Source organism: Daphnia pulex, chromosome 11 (assembly GCF_021134715.1).
Source record: "Daphnia pulex isolate KAP4 chromosome 11, ASM2113471v1".
Taxonomy (NCBI): Eukaryota; Metazoa; Arthropoda; class Branchiopoda; order Diplostraca; family Daphniidae; genus Daphnia; species Daphnia pulex.
In genome coordinates, this window is record NC_060027.1 from 910438 (window position 1) to 927777 (window position 17340).

The 17340-nt window shown below is 37.0% G+C and overlaps 2 protein-coding genes and 4 long non-coding RNA genes across 21 annotated transcripts; 4 read left to right on the forward strand and 2 right to left on the reverse strand.

The window, feature by feature from the left end:
- The first annotated feature begins 208 nt into the window (after positions 1-208).
- On the forward strand, positions 209-2816 carry LOC124207360 (SEC14-like protein 2). The gene is made up of 8 exons (XM_046604765.1): positions 209-873; positions 1073-1142; positions 1217-1260; positions 1353-1692; positions 1814-2094; positions 2164-2303; positions 2382-2530; positions 2598-2816. Exons 1-8 carry the CDS (start codon positions 826-828, stop codon positions 2693-2695), a joined length of 1170 nt encoding a protein of 389 aa, XP_046460721.1. The 5' UTR covers positions 209-825; the 3' UTR covers positions 2696-2816.
- A 494-nt stretch (positions 2817-3310) lies between these two features.
- On the forward strand, positions 3311-7233 carry LOC124207364. Of its 3 annotated transcripts, XR_006879909.1 has the most exons (8): positions 3311-3553; positions 3633-3906; positions 3989-4268; positions 4334-4638; positions 4704-5834; positions 6280-6402; positions 6698-6936; positions 6995-7233. It is a non-coding gene; the product is annotated as an uncharacterized LOC124207364 (long non-coding RNA). The 3 variants fall into 3 exon arrangements; XR_006879910.1 differs by lacking the exons at positions 3311-3553; positions 3633-3906; positions 3989-4268 and having other exon boundaries at positions 4389-4638; positions 6480-6936; XR_006879911.1 differs by lacking the exons at positions 3311-3553; positions 3633-3906; positions 3989-4268 and having other exon boundaries at positions 4390-4638; positions 6280-6436.
- A 353-nt stretch (positions 7234-7586) lies between these two features.
- On the reverse strand, positions 7587-10517 carry LOC124207365. 12 transcript variants are annotated; one of them, XR_006879921.1, is made up of 8 exons: positions 10503-10517; positions 9305-9412; positions 9134-9204; positions 8951-9067; positions 8797-8885; positions 8442-8669; positions 8265-8381; positions 7587-8041 (listed from the first exon to the last, which is right to left on the reverse strand). It is a non-coding gene; the product is annotated as an uncharacterized LOC124207365 (long non-coding RNA). The 12 variants fall into 12 exon arrangements; XR_006879917.1 differs by having other exon boundaries at positions 9134-9248; XR_006879918.1 differs by lacking the exon at positions 10503-10517 and adding an exon at positions 9475-9489 and having other exon boundaries at positions 9134-9248.
- On the forward strand, positions 10448-11902 carry LOC124207366. The gene is made up of 4 exons (XR_006879925.1): positions 10448-10705; positions 10775-10947; positions 11032-11336; positions 11399-11902. It is a non-coding gene; the product is annotated as an uncharacterized LOC124207366 (long non-coding RNA).
- Positions 11903-12111: 209 nt separating this feature from the next.
- On the reverse strand, positions 12112-14369 carry LOC124207381. 3 transcript variants are annotated; one of them, XR_006879926.1, is made up of 9 exons: positions 14277-14369; positions 14054-14184; positions 13795-13946; positions 13357-13458; positions 13098-13295; positions 12801-13007; positions 12670-12735; positions 12477-12591; positions 12112-12372 (listed from the first exon to the last, which is right to left on the reverse strand). It is a non-coding gene; the product is annotated as an uncharacterized LOC124207381 (long non-coding RNA). The 3 variants fall into 3 exon arrangements; XR_006879928.1 differs by having other exon boundaries at positions 13357-13676; XR_006879927.1 differs by having other exon boundaries at positions 14038-14184.
- A 522-nt stretch (positions 14370-14891) lies between these two features.
- Positions 14892-17144, forward strand: LOC124207374 (SEC14-like protein 2). The gene is made up of 10 exons (XM_046604790.1): positions 14892-15005; positions 15105-15174; positions 15247-15290; positions 15363-15483; positions 15561-15779; positions 16082-16162; positions 16230-16429; positions 16494-16633; positions 16703-16851; positions 16924-17144. Exons 1-10 carry the CDS (start codon positions 14958-14960, stop codon positions 17040-17042), a joined length of 1191 nt encoding a protein of 396 aa, XP_046460746.1. The 5' UTR covers positions 14892-14957; the 3' UTR covers positions 17043-17144.
- Positions 17145-17340: the final 196 nt, after the last annotated feature.

Sequence of the window (17340 nt, forward strand, 5' to 3'; positions counted from 1 at the left end):
TAGTTGTTTTTGGTTATAGTATAGTAAAGTATAATGAAGTATAGTTTGATGCTTTATTATACTTTATTATACCCACCCAAAACCCCTGTATTTCCTCGCTACGCTCGGGCTCTTTCCCGCTTAGTTACTTTTCTAGATTAAGTAAAGTAAAGTGAATTAGATAAGTAAAGTAAAGTAAGAAGTTGGTCGGGTAAAATAGACTTTTACCGTTTATCCATTATGTAGCATTCTTAATGGAAACAAACTCATCACTAATAACCTAAATTTCTTTTCCCTATAAACCTGTACGATTTTGTTATGATTTTCTCAAAGGTAGACTTTTAATTTCTCCGAATTATCGAAGGACGTTGGCATGAAATGCCACTGGTTTAACAGCAATATGTGTTGTTTGTTTCGCTAAGGGAGTTGAAGCTGTATCCTTGCGAAAGTCGGGGTGAAAGGAACACAAATAATATTTTAGTTATAGCTTCGAGCGCGTAATCGCGGAGTGAAATTCGGATAACTTTTACTGGGGCACGCGTGTTTATGTCTATTCAGTATCCAAGCAACATTCGTCCCAGTTCTACCAGAAACTTGTTCTGTCTCAAGTCTGCTGCTAGTGCACATTGAAAATTATCTTTTATTATCTAACGTTTCCCATTCTGCGCAACAGCGTGTTACATCTTAAAAAGCACGACCTTTAGCCTTTTTAGTGATCCCCCCCAAAACATCTACGCTGTTTTTTATTATTGGCTTCAGTTGTTAGTGTAAACCGAACGGTCAGACAGTACATAGTTTCTTCAACTCTGCTCGTCTGTACATTATTTGTAGTAACTTTCCACTAAAATGGATCTCCGTCAGCTGAACGAGGACCAGAAAGTTGCTTTAAAACAGGTATTGTCACTTAGTTTCTCTTTCCGTGTCTGTGCAGATTTTGAATCAAAGTGAAAACACAAAAGTTCAGCTCAAGGATGGAAACCTATTCTCCAATCTAATTCAGCTGCATAATTTATTTTAGATTGTAATTCATCCTTATTTATGATTACCGTATTTGATTACTCTTATTCACTTACTTTTGTCTTCAACTTTACAGTTCCGTGAAGCGGTCAAAGACTGTGACCTACCAGATTCGGACGACACCTACCTTCTGCGCTGGCTCATCGGTATTTTATCGCACAATGTTTCCAATAATGATCAAGTTAAAAGAATTCAATCCGTTACATTTGATCTATTTTAGCTCGTCAGTTTGACTTGGCCAAAGCTGAAAAGATGCTTCGGAATGTAAGTACAGATAAAATCTAAAGGAAAAATAAGGCTGTTGTTGTATATATCATTTAAAGATAATTATTCTTTGCATTTCGTAATTTTTCCAGAATTTGGAATCTCGTCGCTTCTATCAAATCAACCCCTGTCCAGAAAATTACGTTGCGCCAGAAGTGTTGGCCAAGTATTTTCCTGGTGGCCAACTGGGTGTGGACAAATACAACAACTATTTGATGCTTATTCGTTTTGGATTGATTGACGTCAAAGGCCTCTTGCTTTCGGAAAAGCCGAGAGTTTGCTTGACGTACATGTGTGAAGATTTAGAGAAGGTTTACTTCATGGCCAAAAAGGATCCCAAGAAATACAAGAGCTCCCCAACTGCCATCGCGCAGTCAACTGTTATAATGGACATGGATGGATTCTCAATGCGTCATATTACTTATAAACCGGGTATGGTATTATTATTATATTTATCAACCTTTTCATTTACTACATCGAATAAAATAATTATTTTGCGAAAAGAATTGCAATGTGGACAATAATTCGATTTTAACTTTTTGATTTTGTGAAGCCTTGGACACCACCGTTAAAGTGGTTCAAATCATCGAGGGAATGTACCCGGAATTGCTCTATCGTGTATACATCATCAACGCACCCAAGATTTTTTCGGTTTTGTATTCAATGATATTACCCTTCATCGACGAGCGAACTAGGAAAAAGATTCAGATTTTCAGTCACGATTCCAAACAATGGAAAGCGGCCATTCTAGAAGATGTCGCTCCCGAGGAGTTGCCCGTCATGTACGGTGGAACCAAGACCGATCCCGATGGAAATCCCAACTGCATCACGTTGGTAAATTACTTTCTAGGGTCTTTGTCCATTTTCTAATTCTGAGTTTAACTCTCTTTTTAAAAATTTCAGGCAAATATGGGAGGAAATGTTCCAAAATCTTATTACATGAGTAACAAACTCGATATGAGCAATAAGAAGTCTTTGTCGGTTTCTAGAGGAGGTAAGGAGACACTGGAAATTCAAGTCAAAGAAGCCGGATCCGTCCTTAAGTAAGTCAATTCCACTTTCGTAACATAACTATATAAGCTACAAAGATAATATCATCCTAATTTTCCTTCCATATTAAGATGGGATTTTCATTCTGAAGACAACGATATCTCATTCGCCGTGTATCGGAAACAAGGCAGTGAATTGCTCCCCATTATTCCACCAAATCGGGTCGAGTGTGCCATGTCTGCCGAAGAAGGAGAAATACATTGTAACGAAACTGGAACTTGTAAGTGTAAATATTTCATCAAGTTCCTTTGACTTTTTAAAATTCATTGGCTATTCATTTTCCACAGATGTCGTCGAATTCGACAACAGCTTCAGCTATTTCCGCTCTAAAAAGATTTGGTTCTTAGTTACGGTTGAATTGACATCGATAAACAAGGAAGAGTGATATGCACGGCTATCTACATCATCTACATAAAGTGCCATATTATTAGACAATGTGAGTCGAAAAAATAGGTGGTCCTTTTTTCATTTTTAACATTTAATAAACGAATCCTTGTAGACACTTATGAAATTGACTTAACTTGATTTAATTAAATTTTATTGAAAAATAACTTCATATAAACAAAGATAATTGGTCATGCTCGAGTGAACTAGACTATCTAGGTGGTGTCCCCTATGTTATACTCCCCCCCCCACACAGAAGTAAAATGTGATCATGATAAAATGTTTAGTGAAAGTTAATAAAAAAACGACGCAATCAAACCATCGGAGAAAAACTTCGCAGAAAAAAGTTGCATCATTTTTTACGTTCGGTGATCAGTGACAGTGTTTACGTGAGTAGGACTTATTAAAAGCAGACAATTTCTGTTGTCATACTGTCAAAGTGACTAATACAGCTTCGGAAGCGGATTTTGTCAATCTACAGCTTTTCATGGCAGAATATTATTATTTTATTTGTTACTTTTTAACGCTTTTTAAACAACTTCGCTCTTGCCGCCGAGGTTTAAAAACTGGCAGCACCGCTTCGCAGTTTCCACAAAAATTCGTCTGCAGTCTGCAGTCTGCAGAGATCCATGTCGGTTGCAAGTTCTAATTACAAAGGGTCTTTGCGTTCCCACACCCAAGTGTTATGTATCATACCTTCATCAATAGAAATTCAACGTTAGTAAGCATTTGCAAAATAATTACGTCACAGGAAGTTTTCTGATTATTTTCAATCGCCAAATCGTAAACTCATGGATGTCTCGCCCCCCTCCTTATACTACACGTGCTTGAAACAAAGGATTAAATTTAAAAAAAAAATGTATTAACAGCTCAGAACCCGTTTCTGGTTCCTACCTATACATTTTTACACTGAAGTAATTTTAACTTTTTTCAAACAGGTTTGGGGAGCTTCAGTCGGTGCCATTGTAAGTTTTTTCAACGTGTTGGTAGATCTCAGAGAGGTAGCAGACTGCAGACACTCAGACAGTGTCATTGATGGCAATAGATATAAGAATGAGTTTTGAGATCCAGAAAAACAGGGAAATTCTCTTGCTCAATGCCACCACTTGGGCTAGGTATGAATATATATTATATAGCATAAATATGGTGATGCTTTGACGAGTCTTTGCAGTGTCCTACCCTCGTTTAAGGTTTTTTGGATAGTGGATTTAGGTATGTATAATTTTTAGGATTCTTCGTTACAAATATGCATACCTAATGTTTCTAATGATTATTTTGATTATTTATGATTAAGACTTGTAAGACTGAAGAATATAATTTGTGAGGCACTGCGGACAAGAAAAGCGGAACTTGGGCTACTGTGGCCTCATTATTCTGCTCTTTACACGCGGAAAAGCCCAGTGAAGAATGGAAAGTCACGAGGTCGCCAAGCTGCTGCAACACCACATTCGACACCGAAGAAAAACGAACAGCAATCTGAATCTAATGGCGAAAAAGAATAAATTGCTCGAACGTCTTCAAAGACTGCAAAATCGGCAGTCCAGTCGTCCGTGGATGCTATGGGCTGTCACTAGGTGCCTAATATTAAGTCCACTCATTTAATTATTGACTTGTAATTCAATCTCCGTTCTCGTTTCAGTTCAATCATTCACCGCCGTCCCATAAGATTCTTTGGTGAAACTGAGAAACTGAGGAGAGGTTGCTGAAACTCAAGACTGATGGATAAATTATGTAGATGTAGATAAATTACAAGGGCTTATTTGTGCCCCCCCCCCCTCTCTTGCCCCGTTTCCCTAAGTAAACAGTAATCAACCCCCGCCGTGATAACCAGGAGGGAATTGACCTTTAGTTCCATGACCTTTTTTGGCTTTGGCATATTTTATCGACTGCACTTTGTCGATATGTCGTCTCTACGTCTACCTGTAGTACTGTACCGGCGTAGAGGTAATGTTTGATGCACAGTTTCATTTAATTATTGACTTGTAATTAAATCTCTGTTGTCGTTTAAGTTCAATCGTTGGCCGGCGTTCCATAGACCTGATCCATTGCTGAGGAGAGGTTGCTGAAATTCAAGACTGATTGATAAATTACGTAGAAAAATTACAAATGTAGATCTGTGCTCCCTAAGACCCTTAAGTAAACAGAAACCAATTCTCGTTTTTTTAATTTTTTAATATATATTTTTATGATATTTTTTCAAGTACGAACTTGTAATTTAGACTGAAGGATTTAATTTTGTGAGCACTGCGGACAAGAAAAGCGGATTTTTTATTACTGCGGCCCCGTTATTCTCCTCTTTACACGCGAAAAATCCCAGTGAAGAATGGACGGAAAAGTCACGAGGTCGACAGTTTTTGCAACCCCAAATTCGACATCGAAGAAAACCAAACAGCAATCGGAATCGGAATGGCGCATTACGAAGCTCACATTTACGATGTGTTTGGCCTTGATACATTTGTGGGAACGTTCATCTAGCTTCATGCTGCTACACAACTTACAATCTCAATTTAGTAATTTACTGACGAGTTGAACCACTTTAGTCCGCTGTGACATACCTGTAGTCACTCACCACGGGATTATGCACAGGTATCGATAATTGACTTATTTTCGTAAATTGTTAATTAGACGTTTCTTTTGGCAAACGATAGATTTATCATAAGCCTTAGATCATTTTCAGCTGTCAAATTTAGTCAGTTTCAGCTACTTTGCCCATCCCTGTAAAAATGTATCGGCAGTTATTGCGTGTTAACTTTTTGGTGATAACTGACGATAACTATTCCACCAACTCACTTGTTAATTGTTCGATAATGGTTTTTTCCCTACTAAATCTGTTTCACGGACACGGAGATGACGAATATTTTGGTTTATTTTCCGAGTCACCCTATTTTCCGTCCCACTCTATCGTCCGTGGATGCTAAGGGCTGTCACTAGGTGGCTAAATATTTCAATGTGTTTAGGGATTGAACTATTCAGCCCTAGTGTGTAGAGGGATGTACTGGAGGGGGGGTCTCACCACACCCATAGTTGTGAGAAGAGAAACCATATGTCGTTCTTTTACTTCCGAGACGCTGACCGAGAAGGTTACTCTAGTCATTATTGCTGGGTACTTTCATCCCTGAAATTGTTCTTCATAAAAAAAGGTAATTCCTACTCTAATTCTTAATGTTTTCTACGGTCAATTTACGGGTAACATGGCCTTAAATTTATACTAGCCAGTTCAATGTGGCCATGCTTGTTGTACACTTGTTTAAAATGTCGTCTCTTGCTGAGTGTTGCACGCTTCGTCATGTCAAAGTACTTTAGAACAGTACAAGTAATAATGTAGAGTAACTTAATGATCCTATGACTTTGTTTCCACATTAAAATTCTGTGATGAGGTTTTTGATAGAAAATTGAGCTGTTTTATTACAAATGATCAAATATTAGTAAACTAAAGTTACATGTCATTTGCAAATATATTCTGTGATTTGTTATGTGAATTTTTCCAATTGAGAGATGCCCTTGAATTGAGCTTGCGAAGACATCAACTTTCAATAATAATGATTTGAAAAGTGTCTATAACTAATATAATTTATTTTGTGACAGGTTGGTGGAGATTGTTCTCAATGTGAAATGCAAGATCGACAAGATGAGATAAGTTGCCAAGCCTCTGATGAGGCCTCTACCATGCTGCGAGATAAAAATGTGCTCACTAGGCAAGCTGAAATGGTAACATCTACTTGTAATAAGACAACTTCAGTGGGTTAGCATCTTGTTAAATTTTATTCCATGTGTTCTTTGTTTAGAATTTACTCGAGTTGGGCCTAAAATTCATGATTTAGAAGCAATTGAACAACTACTAACTGTTTCAAATAAGCATTTGTGGAAAAGATTTTGATCACCTTGGGAAGAGTTACAATTTGGTTTATTTGAGAATTTTTATTAAACAGAACTAAACTTATCTATTTTATAATTTTGAAATTTTTATTGGTTTATTAATGTACTTTTGGCTTTTGCTTTGCAGGTTTCATTGGTTAGAGAAAGTTTGAGCTGTTCATGGTTGTGATGTTTGGTGTGGCAGTCATTTTCTGATAGAGGTGCACTGAAATGGATCTTCTACAGACCTGCAGTTCAACATCATACTTCCATTTACCATGTTGGTGTCCATGCAGAGTTGAGCTGTTGTGCAAAATAATAGGTGTTGCCTCATGGCTTTCTGGCAATTTGTTGGTGTGTTCTTCTGCTACCTGTATCTATGTTGAGGTAATGCTGGATGAAGAGTTTTATTCAATTAATAACTAATTCTCTATTCTCGTTTCAGTTCAATCGAACGGCGCCGTTCCGGACTTGATCCATTGGTGAAGCTAAGAAGAGGTTGCTGAACTTCAAGAGATTGATAAATTATTTAGTCTTAGAGATTTTGCAAATTCATATCTGTTCTATCTTTCCCCAAGTAAACAAAATTTCCTCTTAGGTAGTTGTGTGGATGGGTAATTGCAATGAGATTTTGTATTTTCTGTGAGAAAACTCAGTTAAAACCATAAAAATCTTGTGTACTGATAAATTTACATCTTCCATAACAAACCTAAAATAATACCACCTTGTTATAAAATAATAAATTATTGAAATCAAAACAACCGACTAGCTGCATTTTTAAATCATGAAACCATTTTATTATTCACAATATTTTCATCAATCTAAATATTATCCAGCCCAAATTTTTATTAAATTCTAAAATTTGCTAAAAACAACCACCATTTATTATTTTTACTAAGTCTTTTTCGCAAAAAATTGGCGATGTGCATTGCCATGTTTTTTTTGTTTATAAAATTAAAAACCATTTTTTATTATCTTTCATATTTATTTATTTTAACACAACCACATATATATTTTATGGCCCCCAGGGAGGGGGGGGCCTGTGACTTTCCCAACCGCGATAATAACATGTGCCGTTATTATTTTGTTGGTGCGGAAAGCCGGAATTTAATCTAGCAGTTGTCGACTGTATCAAAACTGACATAGAATCAGTTTGCCACAATCGTATACTGCCCAAGTAAAAACGCAAAAGACGACAGATGAAACCAATTCAAGTCAGAAACTCACTGGCAGAGCAAAACCACAAATAAAAGGGGATAAAAATATTTCAAATCAGCACCACGGATACCACTTGCAAAGCAAAAAACAAAAATGAAAGCAGTTAAAATTTTAAAGTCAGCAATTTGGAAAAATTCTGGCTCAGCTGCTTCGGAATAACTCCAGCACAGCTACTTCTGGATAACACTGGCACCACATCCTGCATACAACGGTTGAACTTTTCTTCATCACACCTTTCACCATCTGGCTGCAGCGTGCAGCGTGGTTGTTAGACCTATTGAAGAAAATAAAAAAATTACCATCAGGAAACACAAGTTAACTGGACTCTTACGACAAAAGATAAGGAGTAAGACAAAACAGAATAGCTTAGATTTCTGCAATTTTAACGAAAGAAGTAATAGTTGGAAAGGTATTCAAATTTCTACAGTAGCAAAGCCAATTGATCTCTAGTGTTATATTAACCAAATAGTTTTAGGAAATCTGAAGAAAATAATTACTTTTGCTGTTGCATGGGATGAGACGTACGACTGGGTACAGGCAGCGAGACACACGAGGCACGACATTTCGGCAAATGTACAGGCATTTTCAATTCAGGTGGCAAAGTGATCAATCACCTGAAAATTGACACATCGAAATTTTACATTCCATTAACCTAATTAATTGACAAGAAATACCTTTTCATTTTGGGAAACGTCACGACCGGCATCTCACTTCTGCTGCGTCAAGGAACAAAATGGCCGAATTGAGGCCTTGAAGACACTCGCGCCACCTGGTGGACATCAATTGGATTGCTTACTTGCAGACAGCACGCAGCAGCTAAACTTGAATTCTTCACGCCTTTCACTAACTGGCACAAAATGAATCAAGTGAGGATGAATACCAGGTTACTCAAACAGCTTTCCCTATGAGACGACACACAAATTATAACTTGGCTATTTCCGATCATTTTCCGTAACTTTTTCAACATAAAAATCTATAATAGTAACAAAAAGTATGGGGGGGGGGTTTAAGACTACAAATACAACTTACAATTTTCTGAAGAAAAGAATCATTTTCCTGCCTGTGGCTGTAAGGCAGCAGCAATGTGTTGTCTGTGTTTGAGTTAGGGTTCCAACTATCTTTGGCAAAGGAAATATTTCAATTAATATTCACATTCATGCAATAAGGTAAAGTTAGTTGTTACCTACTAGTTGAATAGAACATTCAGAAAAACACAAATCTGGTCATGTGCCCTGTGTCTTTTCACAGGACTTCTCCCAAGTCCCAAGTTGCTGCAATTAACCTGAAGATTACCCATGGTCTGTATTATGTCAAATAATAGATAGCATGAAATAAAAGTAACAAATTTCTCAAGGAAGAATAATACTTGTCTGTCAATGCATTATTTGTAGAAAACATGAAAAAACAACATGTGTTGTCCACGCTGGGGTTAGTGATCTACCAACATTATTAGAAACTCCAGATTACCAATAGAATATGAACTAAAAATGTAAAGAGGTATTCAAAGATTTGTGACTAAGCTATTATAGGTTTTTACCTGCATCAACAGGATAAAGCATTCAGCAGAGCGGCGATTTTAATCAAAGAATTGATGGTAGGCTACCTGTAGTTTCAGTTGCCTTTCGCGTTCCTTCCTACACGCATGCTACACGTAATAATAGAAATATGTAAGGTGATCCAACACACATACGGAATAAATCACATTACAAACAAGTTGCACAGAAATAAACTTGAATTTACTGATGAATTCATCGGTAACTTTCATGGAAAAATTAAGGAAAACTTTTGACAACAATCCGCCATCACATGATAAACAAGAACACCTATGTCATCTATTGGACACCTTTGACACTTCAAGTCCCAAAAACGCGCCTTGTGAGACACAACGTAAAATTTTTGAATTCTAGTGATATTGAAGATCTTAAAAAAACATTATTGCTTTGAATTAAAAAAACTATTACATATATGGGATATCAAAAATGTTTTCACCGCACTGGCTATCGGGCTGCAGTTCTGTATCTGCCATGTAACTTAAAGCAATTCAGTTCTTTAGCTACTTGTATAACTTGAACGGTGCACTTTTATTTGCTTAAACCTAGCTTGAAATCTAGAGAATAGTACAGAGAATAAAGCTCACTTGCTAGTTTTATGCAAATTTTCCGGAAGTATACCGGAAGTAAGCGATAGCGCCTTAACCATTGAGCTGCCGACAAAATAAACCAAATATTCGTGATCTCCGTGAAATTTGGGGTCGATTACGTGTAATTTTAACGAAATCCAAAATTTGGTCAAAATCGAGATTTTTCCTGAACTATAGTTCAGGAAAATTCTCAAAACCGGAAGTACGCGTACGTAGAAAAAAAAACATGAACTTTACCAAAAATTGGACGAGGATCACGAATATGTGGTTCTTTTGTGCGTCAGATGAGTATTTACTAAACTACTGACAGAAATGAGAAAACCGGAAGTAGAAAAAAAAACACAAATTATTAAAAATCTAACAAGTGAGCTTTGATGTGACAGAAACTGACAGACATTACCCAAAATTTCCGGCGAGAAATTTCTTCAGAGATGTGCAAAGTAAACGTAATAAAACTGAGTGGAAAATGATCAAAGGCTATGCCGTCTAGCGTCAGGAAAAAGAAACGTTTATCAATAATAATATGAAAAAAATGTCCGCTCTAGCTTGTTGACACACTTAATTGAATAACAATAAAAGGCAATTTGATACTCACGTAATATTCATCCCTCCAAATTTGTATCAAGTCTTCACCAAAAAGTCACCACCGCAGCATCACACATCACAACAGACGAAATCCCAAGGTGATGATGCTTCAACAATGAGGAGAAGACAGCTTGATATTCACTTATCTGCCTTGTCTATGGCATCTGTTAGTGATTCTAGATTGTTCACGAAAAATCGTCTTCTGCTATCTAGGTATCACTCTTTTAGCTTTATTCCTGTCATTCTGCACTGTGTCTTACTTTCTTTCTTTTTTTTTTGTAGGTTCCGATGACCATTGATAATTGGAGAGCAGCATAGGAATGGAACAGCTTTGTCTGGGCCAAATGCCCTACTCAATAGAATCCTCTTGGGAAACTTTGTCTGCTCCTAAGTTACACAACACACATCACAAGTTAATTAACAAAATCAAAACAAATTTAGATTGGGATTTTGAGGTAAGTTTAACTGTTTTTAATTAATAGATAACACAACATTTAGCTAATGGTTTGTTTCTTGACTTTATGTTTCGGAAATTTCAGCTGAAGTTTTTGTTTGACCTAGGACCTAGCTAGGTGCTTGTGACAATGGAGAGGAAATGATCCACCAATAATGCTATGTCTTCCAAAGCTAAATAGTTTCTACTGTTATTTAATGTTTATAATAATATTTCAGGTTAACTTTCCCTGTCAAATCGTAGTAAATCTTCAAGATATTGATGCCTTCCTCAGATCCAATTCTTTGCTGCCATCTCTTCTGCAGACAACAGCAAAATAATGCTGCCAATCAGGAGGTTGTGGTGACCTCCACTTAGTTCTTATTCAGGACATGTAATGATAGATTTGAGGTATTGCTTGCTGTTGCTACCACATAGTTTGAAAATTGTATCTAAATATTATCTCCTTTCAGGTTAATCCCTCACCATTCTAGAGTTGTTTGGAAACTGATGAGAGATTCCTGAAACTGAAGACTGATAATTGGTGTAGATGTAGATATATATTACAAGTGCATATATCTGGGCTCCCTTCTTTTCTGTGGCCCCGTTTCCCTAACTAATTACTAACCAACGCCCGCCGGTGGTCACTCACCCGCTGTGATAACTAGGAGGATGAGGAGGGCTCTGGTCGAACGGCGACATGGAAGGTTCATGATCTGAGGAAAACTTTTGGAGGGTCATGAGTCTAACCAGGAAGTCTAGTAAGACTAATTGTTTCCTAGTAAAATTAGCCACGCACTCTTCTCTCTTCTTCCTTGTCCAGGTAAGCTTCCTGGGCACAGTCAATGAAGGGAAAATTTCCTATGCAATGAAAGAGTTGATTTAGGTTGTTTAAAATTTTCAGAAATTATCATGCAGTTTAGTTTCACGTTATTCTGCTAATTTTTAAAACTCATTACTAATAAATGAATTTTTGTACCGGACGTTTTGTTTATTATATTTTAACAGAGATTAATAGAAGAGATAGAAATTAATTAATAATTAGTTATGTGGAGTAAGAATAAAAGCAGGTGCATGTTTGTACAATTATCAGTTAATATTCCTACTTACCGCGTTAAATTCTTTGACAAAAACCTCAACATCTTTTTTATATCAAGTTTCCCAACCCCCCCCCCCCCCCCTCCAACTCGTTGCTTTCCCAATCGCGACGGTTTATTCATTATTTGTTTGACATATAAACTCCCCATATTTCTGTTTCTTCTTATCACATAAACGGTAATAACTCCAGACACAATGACAATTGACAAAATACTGGTTGCAACTTCCGTAACTAACTCAACACCAGCACCAGGGAACAGCCACAGGCTAACTTCGATGCAAAAAAATGTTTCGCCAACATAGGCTGCAACAACATGCCACATCGGATAGTATCTTCGGGAACATAAACCTATAACCAAAAGGAAATGGAATTAATATCTTCAACATCTACCGTATGAAAAAATGGGTTTGTTATTTGGTTAACGAATTCTCTATATTCTATGTAAGTACTACTTTCATTTATGCGCGATTGCTTGATCCGCGTTTAACGTAAGGGCATTAGTGTCTTTTCTTCTTTCTTTGGTGCACCAAATACTTCACATTTGTTCTGGGTCTCTTATAGGCACATCTGAATAAGAAATCAACCAATCATTAAGATTGCATTTAAGATGACAAATTCTCTAAATACTATGTAAAACCAACTAACTTTTATAATAGCATGATAAATATTAAACAACTTCTTCTTTGTTATTGATGTCCTTGCTGAAATTAACTACAGAAACAAATCATTTTCATTATAATAAGGGCAAGAACAAAATAACACACTTTTACTTTTACCTGTCATTGGAAGTTTGTTGTGTGCTTCCTATTGAGAAGCGGGAACTGCAGGGATTGGCACCCATAGAATTTCAATAATTTTATTATTGCTTCAGATACACTAATGATTGGGAGAACTGGCTGGCATGGTGGGTGGCAGAAATCATGTTGTTACTTGTTAGTGATGTCATCGCCAGTGTAACTGATGGTCGACTTGAGGATTAGAACCTGGATAAAGTTGGAATTTGAAAATTTAATTGGGAAGTGGTTTCACATTTTTAAAATAAATTTTTTTAAAAATGAAAATTGAATTATTACTGCATTTAAGGGCGAAATTTCGTTGACATTTTTCGCTGTAAGATTTATAAGAGCGAATAAGTATTCTTTTCCGGAGCTACACTGGACGACTTCCAAGTTCCTACGTGAATGCACCTCAATGAAAGGACTAGAGTCATGACACTGCAAAGCCGCCCATGCCTACGTCTGAATTTATGTATCTGTTCGGTGTATGGATAACTGAAATAAACTTGTTGACCAATGGTTAGATCTTAAGGGAATTTTAATACTTTAACTTTACTTTCTTTGAGAAATCATCCTTCTGTTGATGCTGGCTGTTGATGCATTTTTGTTGGACGAATTGCAATGCTGTTTACATTAGTTGTTGCTCACCAAAATGAACCTGAAAATATAGACAAAATCAAACAGAAGCTGGGAAGAGAAATAAGGTAATCCATACACAGCAAATGTTTTTTTACTAAAAAAAAACCCAATCTAAGTCTTATCTCAAACTCTCGGTCACTCAATCAATCACTAGTCTCCAATTTTCTATTGGTGAAATCTCCTCTATGGGGGTAAAAACTGGGCTGCCTGGCGAAGATTCCGCAGTGTTCCTAATTCCTACACCAACGTCGACATTCTTATCACTGACTAATGTTTTTCTTATGCGGTCATAGGTTATTCACTCTCTCTATTGAGATCCCTACTATTATAGGCAAAACATTATGTTTCAATTTACCAATTCAATTAAGGTTTTTTTGACAGTGAATGCTCGGTTTCACTTCATCAGGTATTTGTCTTCACTGTTCATTTCTACACAAACTGAACAGCAACACTGAACTTAAAAAGGCAGAGACAATTTTGGTAACCCAAGTGACAGGCAACTTTCACCTGATAAAGAAACAGAAATTAAAATCTTCATGCAGCACTCACTCCTTTGTCCTTTGGCAGGATGGAGTTGGAGAGATCGAATTTCCAATACCGAGGAAACAACCCACGTTTCACTTTTTGTTCCGATGTGTCCTTGGAATCCTGGGATTTTTCAAACATTTCCATGACTTGATTTCACTTGACTTCTTCGTTTTAATCACGTGTTAAGGGGGCGGGACATCCATGAAAAACACAGGTACTATTACGATAGGGCGATCGAGAAACAAACCAAAATTTTATGTGAACGGACTTATTCGGCAAATGCACACTATGATTAAACAATTATATTACTGGCAGTTAAAGTATAACCGTTTAACGCTGAGTTAGAAAAAGCCTACAAACGCTTCGCAAGTTCCTATAAATTTTTGCAGACTGCAGACGAACTTTCCTGAGAACTAGGAAGCGAGGTTGCCAATTCAGGAAGCTGGACAGCACTTGACGAATTCAGGAGTTTTTTTTAAATGGTTTAAACAGTTTTAACAAATATTTTGTCACCTTAAAACATTGACTCTTTGAAGTGAACTCGGCAAATAAAATTTCTTCCCACAAATTTTGTTTACACAAAAATGGCAACAGAGCGCATGGTAGGGCTCAGATTCAAACAAACTGTGAAGAGACCACAGGGCATACCTTCGGCTAAATTTGAGCTTATCAAATAATGCACACGCGTTCAAAATCAAAATTTTTAAAATTCCAATAAAAAAGTTAAAATTTCCGAAAAACTTTTAAAAAGAGATTGAGATCATTGTACCGTTGTATGCGGTATAAACTTGCGCAAGCGTCAGTTTTCTTTTTTCGTAAAAAAAGAAACTTCTTGCTTCCCTATACTTGTAATAAGCTTGCGCAAGTTTCATTTTTTTTTTTCGAAGGGAAATTGCTACAAACTTCTTGTAAGAAAAAAGCGTGGCATTTGCTTATTTGCGTTCAAATCCTTCACTAGCCTACAGGACTGTGTTCCACGGCGACAACAAGATGGATGTTAGTCAGCTTTCCGAAAAACAAAAGGCTGTTTTAAAGCAGGTAAGATTTTTCGAACCGTCAATTTGTGTGTGCTGTCTATGGCAGTTCATGTGTTATAGAATTATGTAATGAAATATGATACATGTTCGTAAAAACAAGTTTCGTGAAGCGGTTAAAGATTGTCAACTACCTAATCCCGAGGATGCTTACCTTGCGAGGTGGCTTATTGGTAACGTATGATAAATGTGATTGCATTCATCTATAAAGTAGTTCTGTTGAATTGTTTTTTTTTCTCCTTTAGCTCGAGATTTCGATTTGATCAAAGCCGAAAAAATGCTCAGGAATGTAAGTGTGCTGTCACCCGTTTTTCCTTGCTATACTAATTTCATTCTCGAATTTTTTTACCTGAACGTGTAGTCATTGGAATGGCGCCGCCATCACAAAATCGATGCGATTCGGGATGATTTTAAGCCACCTGAGGTGTTGAAGAAATATTTTTCTGCGAGTCTTGTCGGACGAGATAAAATGCAAAGCCCTCGTAAACAAATTAAAACGTGTTTAAAAAAAAAAAAATTAGTTTAAAAGTTTAAAAGTTATATTCCCAAAAATTTCCAGTGTGGATAACTCGATACGGAATGTCGGACATGAAAGGAATTTTGCGCTCCACAAAGAAGAGAGATTTCGTCATGTACGTCGTTTATCTTGTCGAAACCAGCATTTGGCGAGTGATGTCAGACCCGAAAAAGTACAAGCGCGTGCCAGATGCAATAGTACAGACGACCATCATCTTCGACTTGGAAGGGCTGTCCATGCAGCACGTCACTAACAAACAAGGTATATTGTGGTTTCGCTTGCGAGTATACTCTCCTTTGCAATTTGGAAAGTGACATAGAACACACGGTACAGTACTTACTTACAAGTAACGATCGGTGACGGTTATTCTGTAGCTCTTATTCTGGAAGATCGCAGGTGCGCATTTTTATTTTCACCTGCTGCTTCTGTACAGCAATAAACAGATATCATTTTTAAAATTTACGCTTTCTCCGGCAAAGATATTTGGCCTCAGTTTACGTTAAATTCTCATGTATGTTATAAGAAACCAAAAAGATTTTAACGGAGGATATGTTTAACTATAGCTGTGGATGCGGCAATCAAAATCATTCAGATATACGAAGCCAATTTTCCAGAATGCCTCAGTCGTGTTTTCGTCATCAACGGTAACGTTAAATTCTATTAACACACACAATTCAAAAACAAATCATTAAGTACATTTTTTGTTTTTAGCTCCCAAAGTATTTAGCATCGGCTACCCAATTTTGAAACCTTTCATCCATGAGCGAACGAGGAATAAAATTAAAATCTTCGGTCATGATGCGAAACAATGGAAAGCTGCCATCCTGGCGGAAGTCGATCCGGAAGAATTACCAGCTTGTTACGGAGGAACAATGACCGATCCTGATGGAAATCCCAATTGCCTTACAATAGCAAGTTGCTCTAAAATCAATTAATTCTGACAATTCGATCTAAATGAAATTTCTTTGAACGCAGCTCAACATGGGCGGAGAAGTACCAAAGTCCTACTACTTTAGCGGCAAACCAGACACGGCCAATAAGAAATCGCTGAGCATTTCGAGCGGAAGCAAAGAACATTTGGAATTCAAAGTCGAACGATCTGGCGACATCCTCAAGTAAATTTTTATTTATTTTTTTATAATTTGTACGGTTCAGTTTTCTTATTTTCTCTTGGACTCATTAAGGTGGAATTTCCATTCCGAAGAAAGTGACATTGGTTTCGCCGTGTATCGCAAACAAGGCAGCGAATTGATCCCGGTCGTCCCTCACGACAGAGTCGATTGTCAAATGTCGGCCGAGGAAGGAGAAATCGATTGCGGCGAAACTGGTGTCTGTAAGTTTCATTCACCTGCTTCTTTTATTAATTTGTCTGTTTGATTGATGACGTCATTTCTCCGCTATATAGATGTGGTCGAGTTTGACAACAATTTCAGTTACCTCCGCTCAAAGAAGATTTGGTACTCGATCAAAGTGGAACCCGGTTCGATGATTAGGGAAAACGGCAACGGCTTCGACTCATTATAGAAAAGAAAAAACTAAATTATAAGATTATGATCAAATATTTTAAAGAAAATTGTAGGTTACAAATAATGTTTTATCCAGATAAACTATGTGGTTGGTCGGTTACTAAATATTTTTTTCCACCCGTTATATCTTACGCCTATTTATTACCTGTTACATAAGGAAAGTAATAGCCCAGGCTAGACATGTCTGAAACGCAACACAATGATGAAAACTGTAAAAATTAAGCAAATGGTAATGGAAGGTGAGTGAAGGTTATCGGAGATAAAAATGATCGACACAAGATAATATGAGTCAAGCT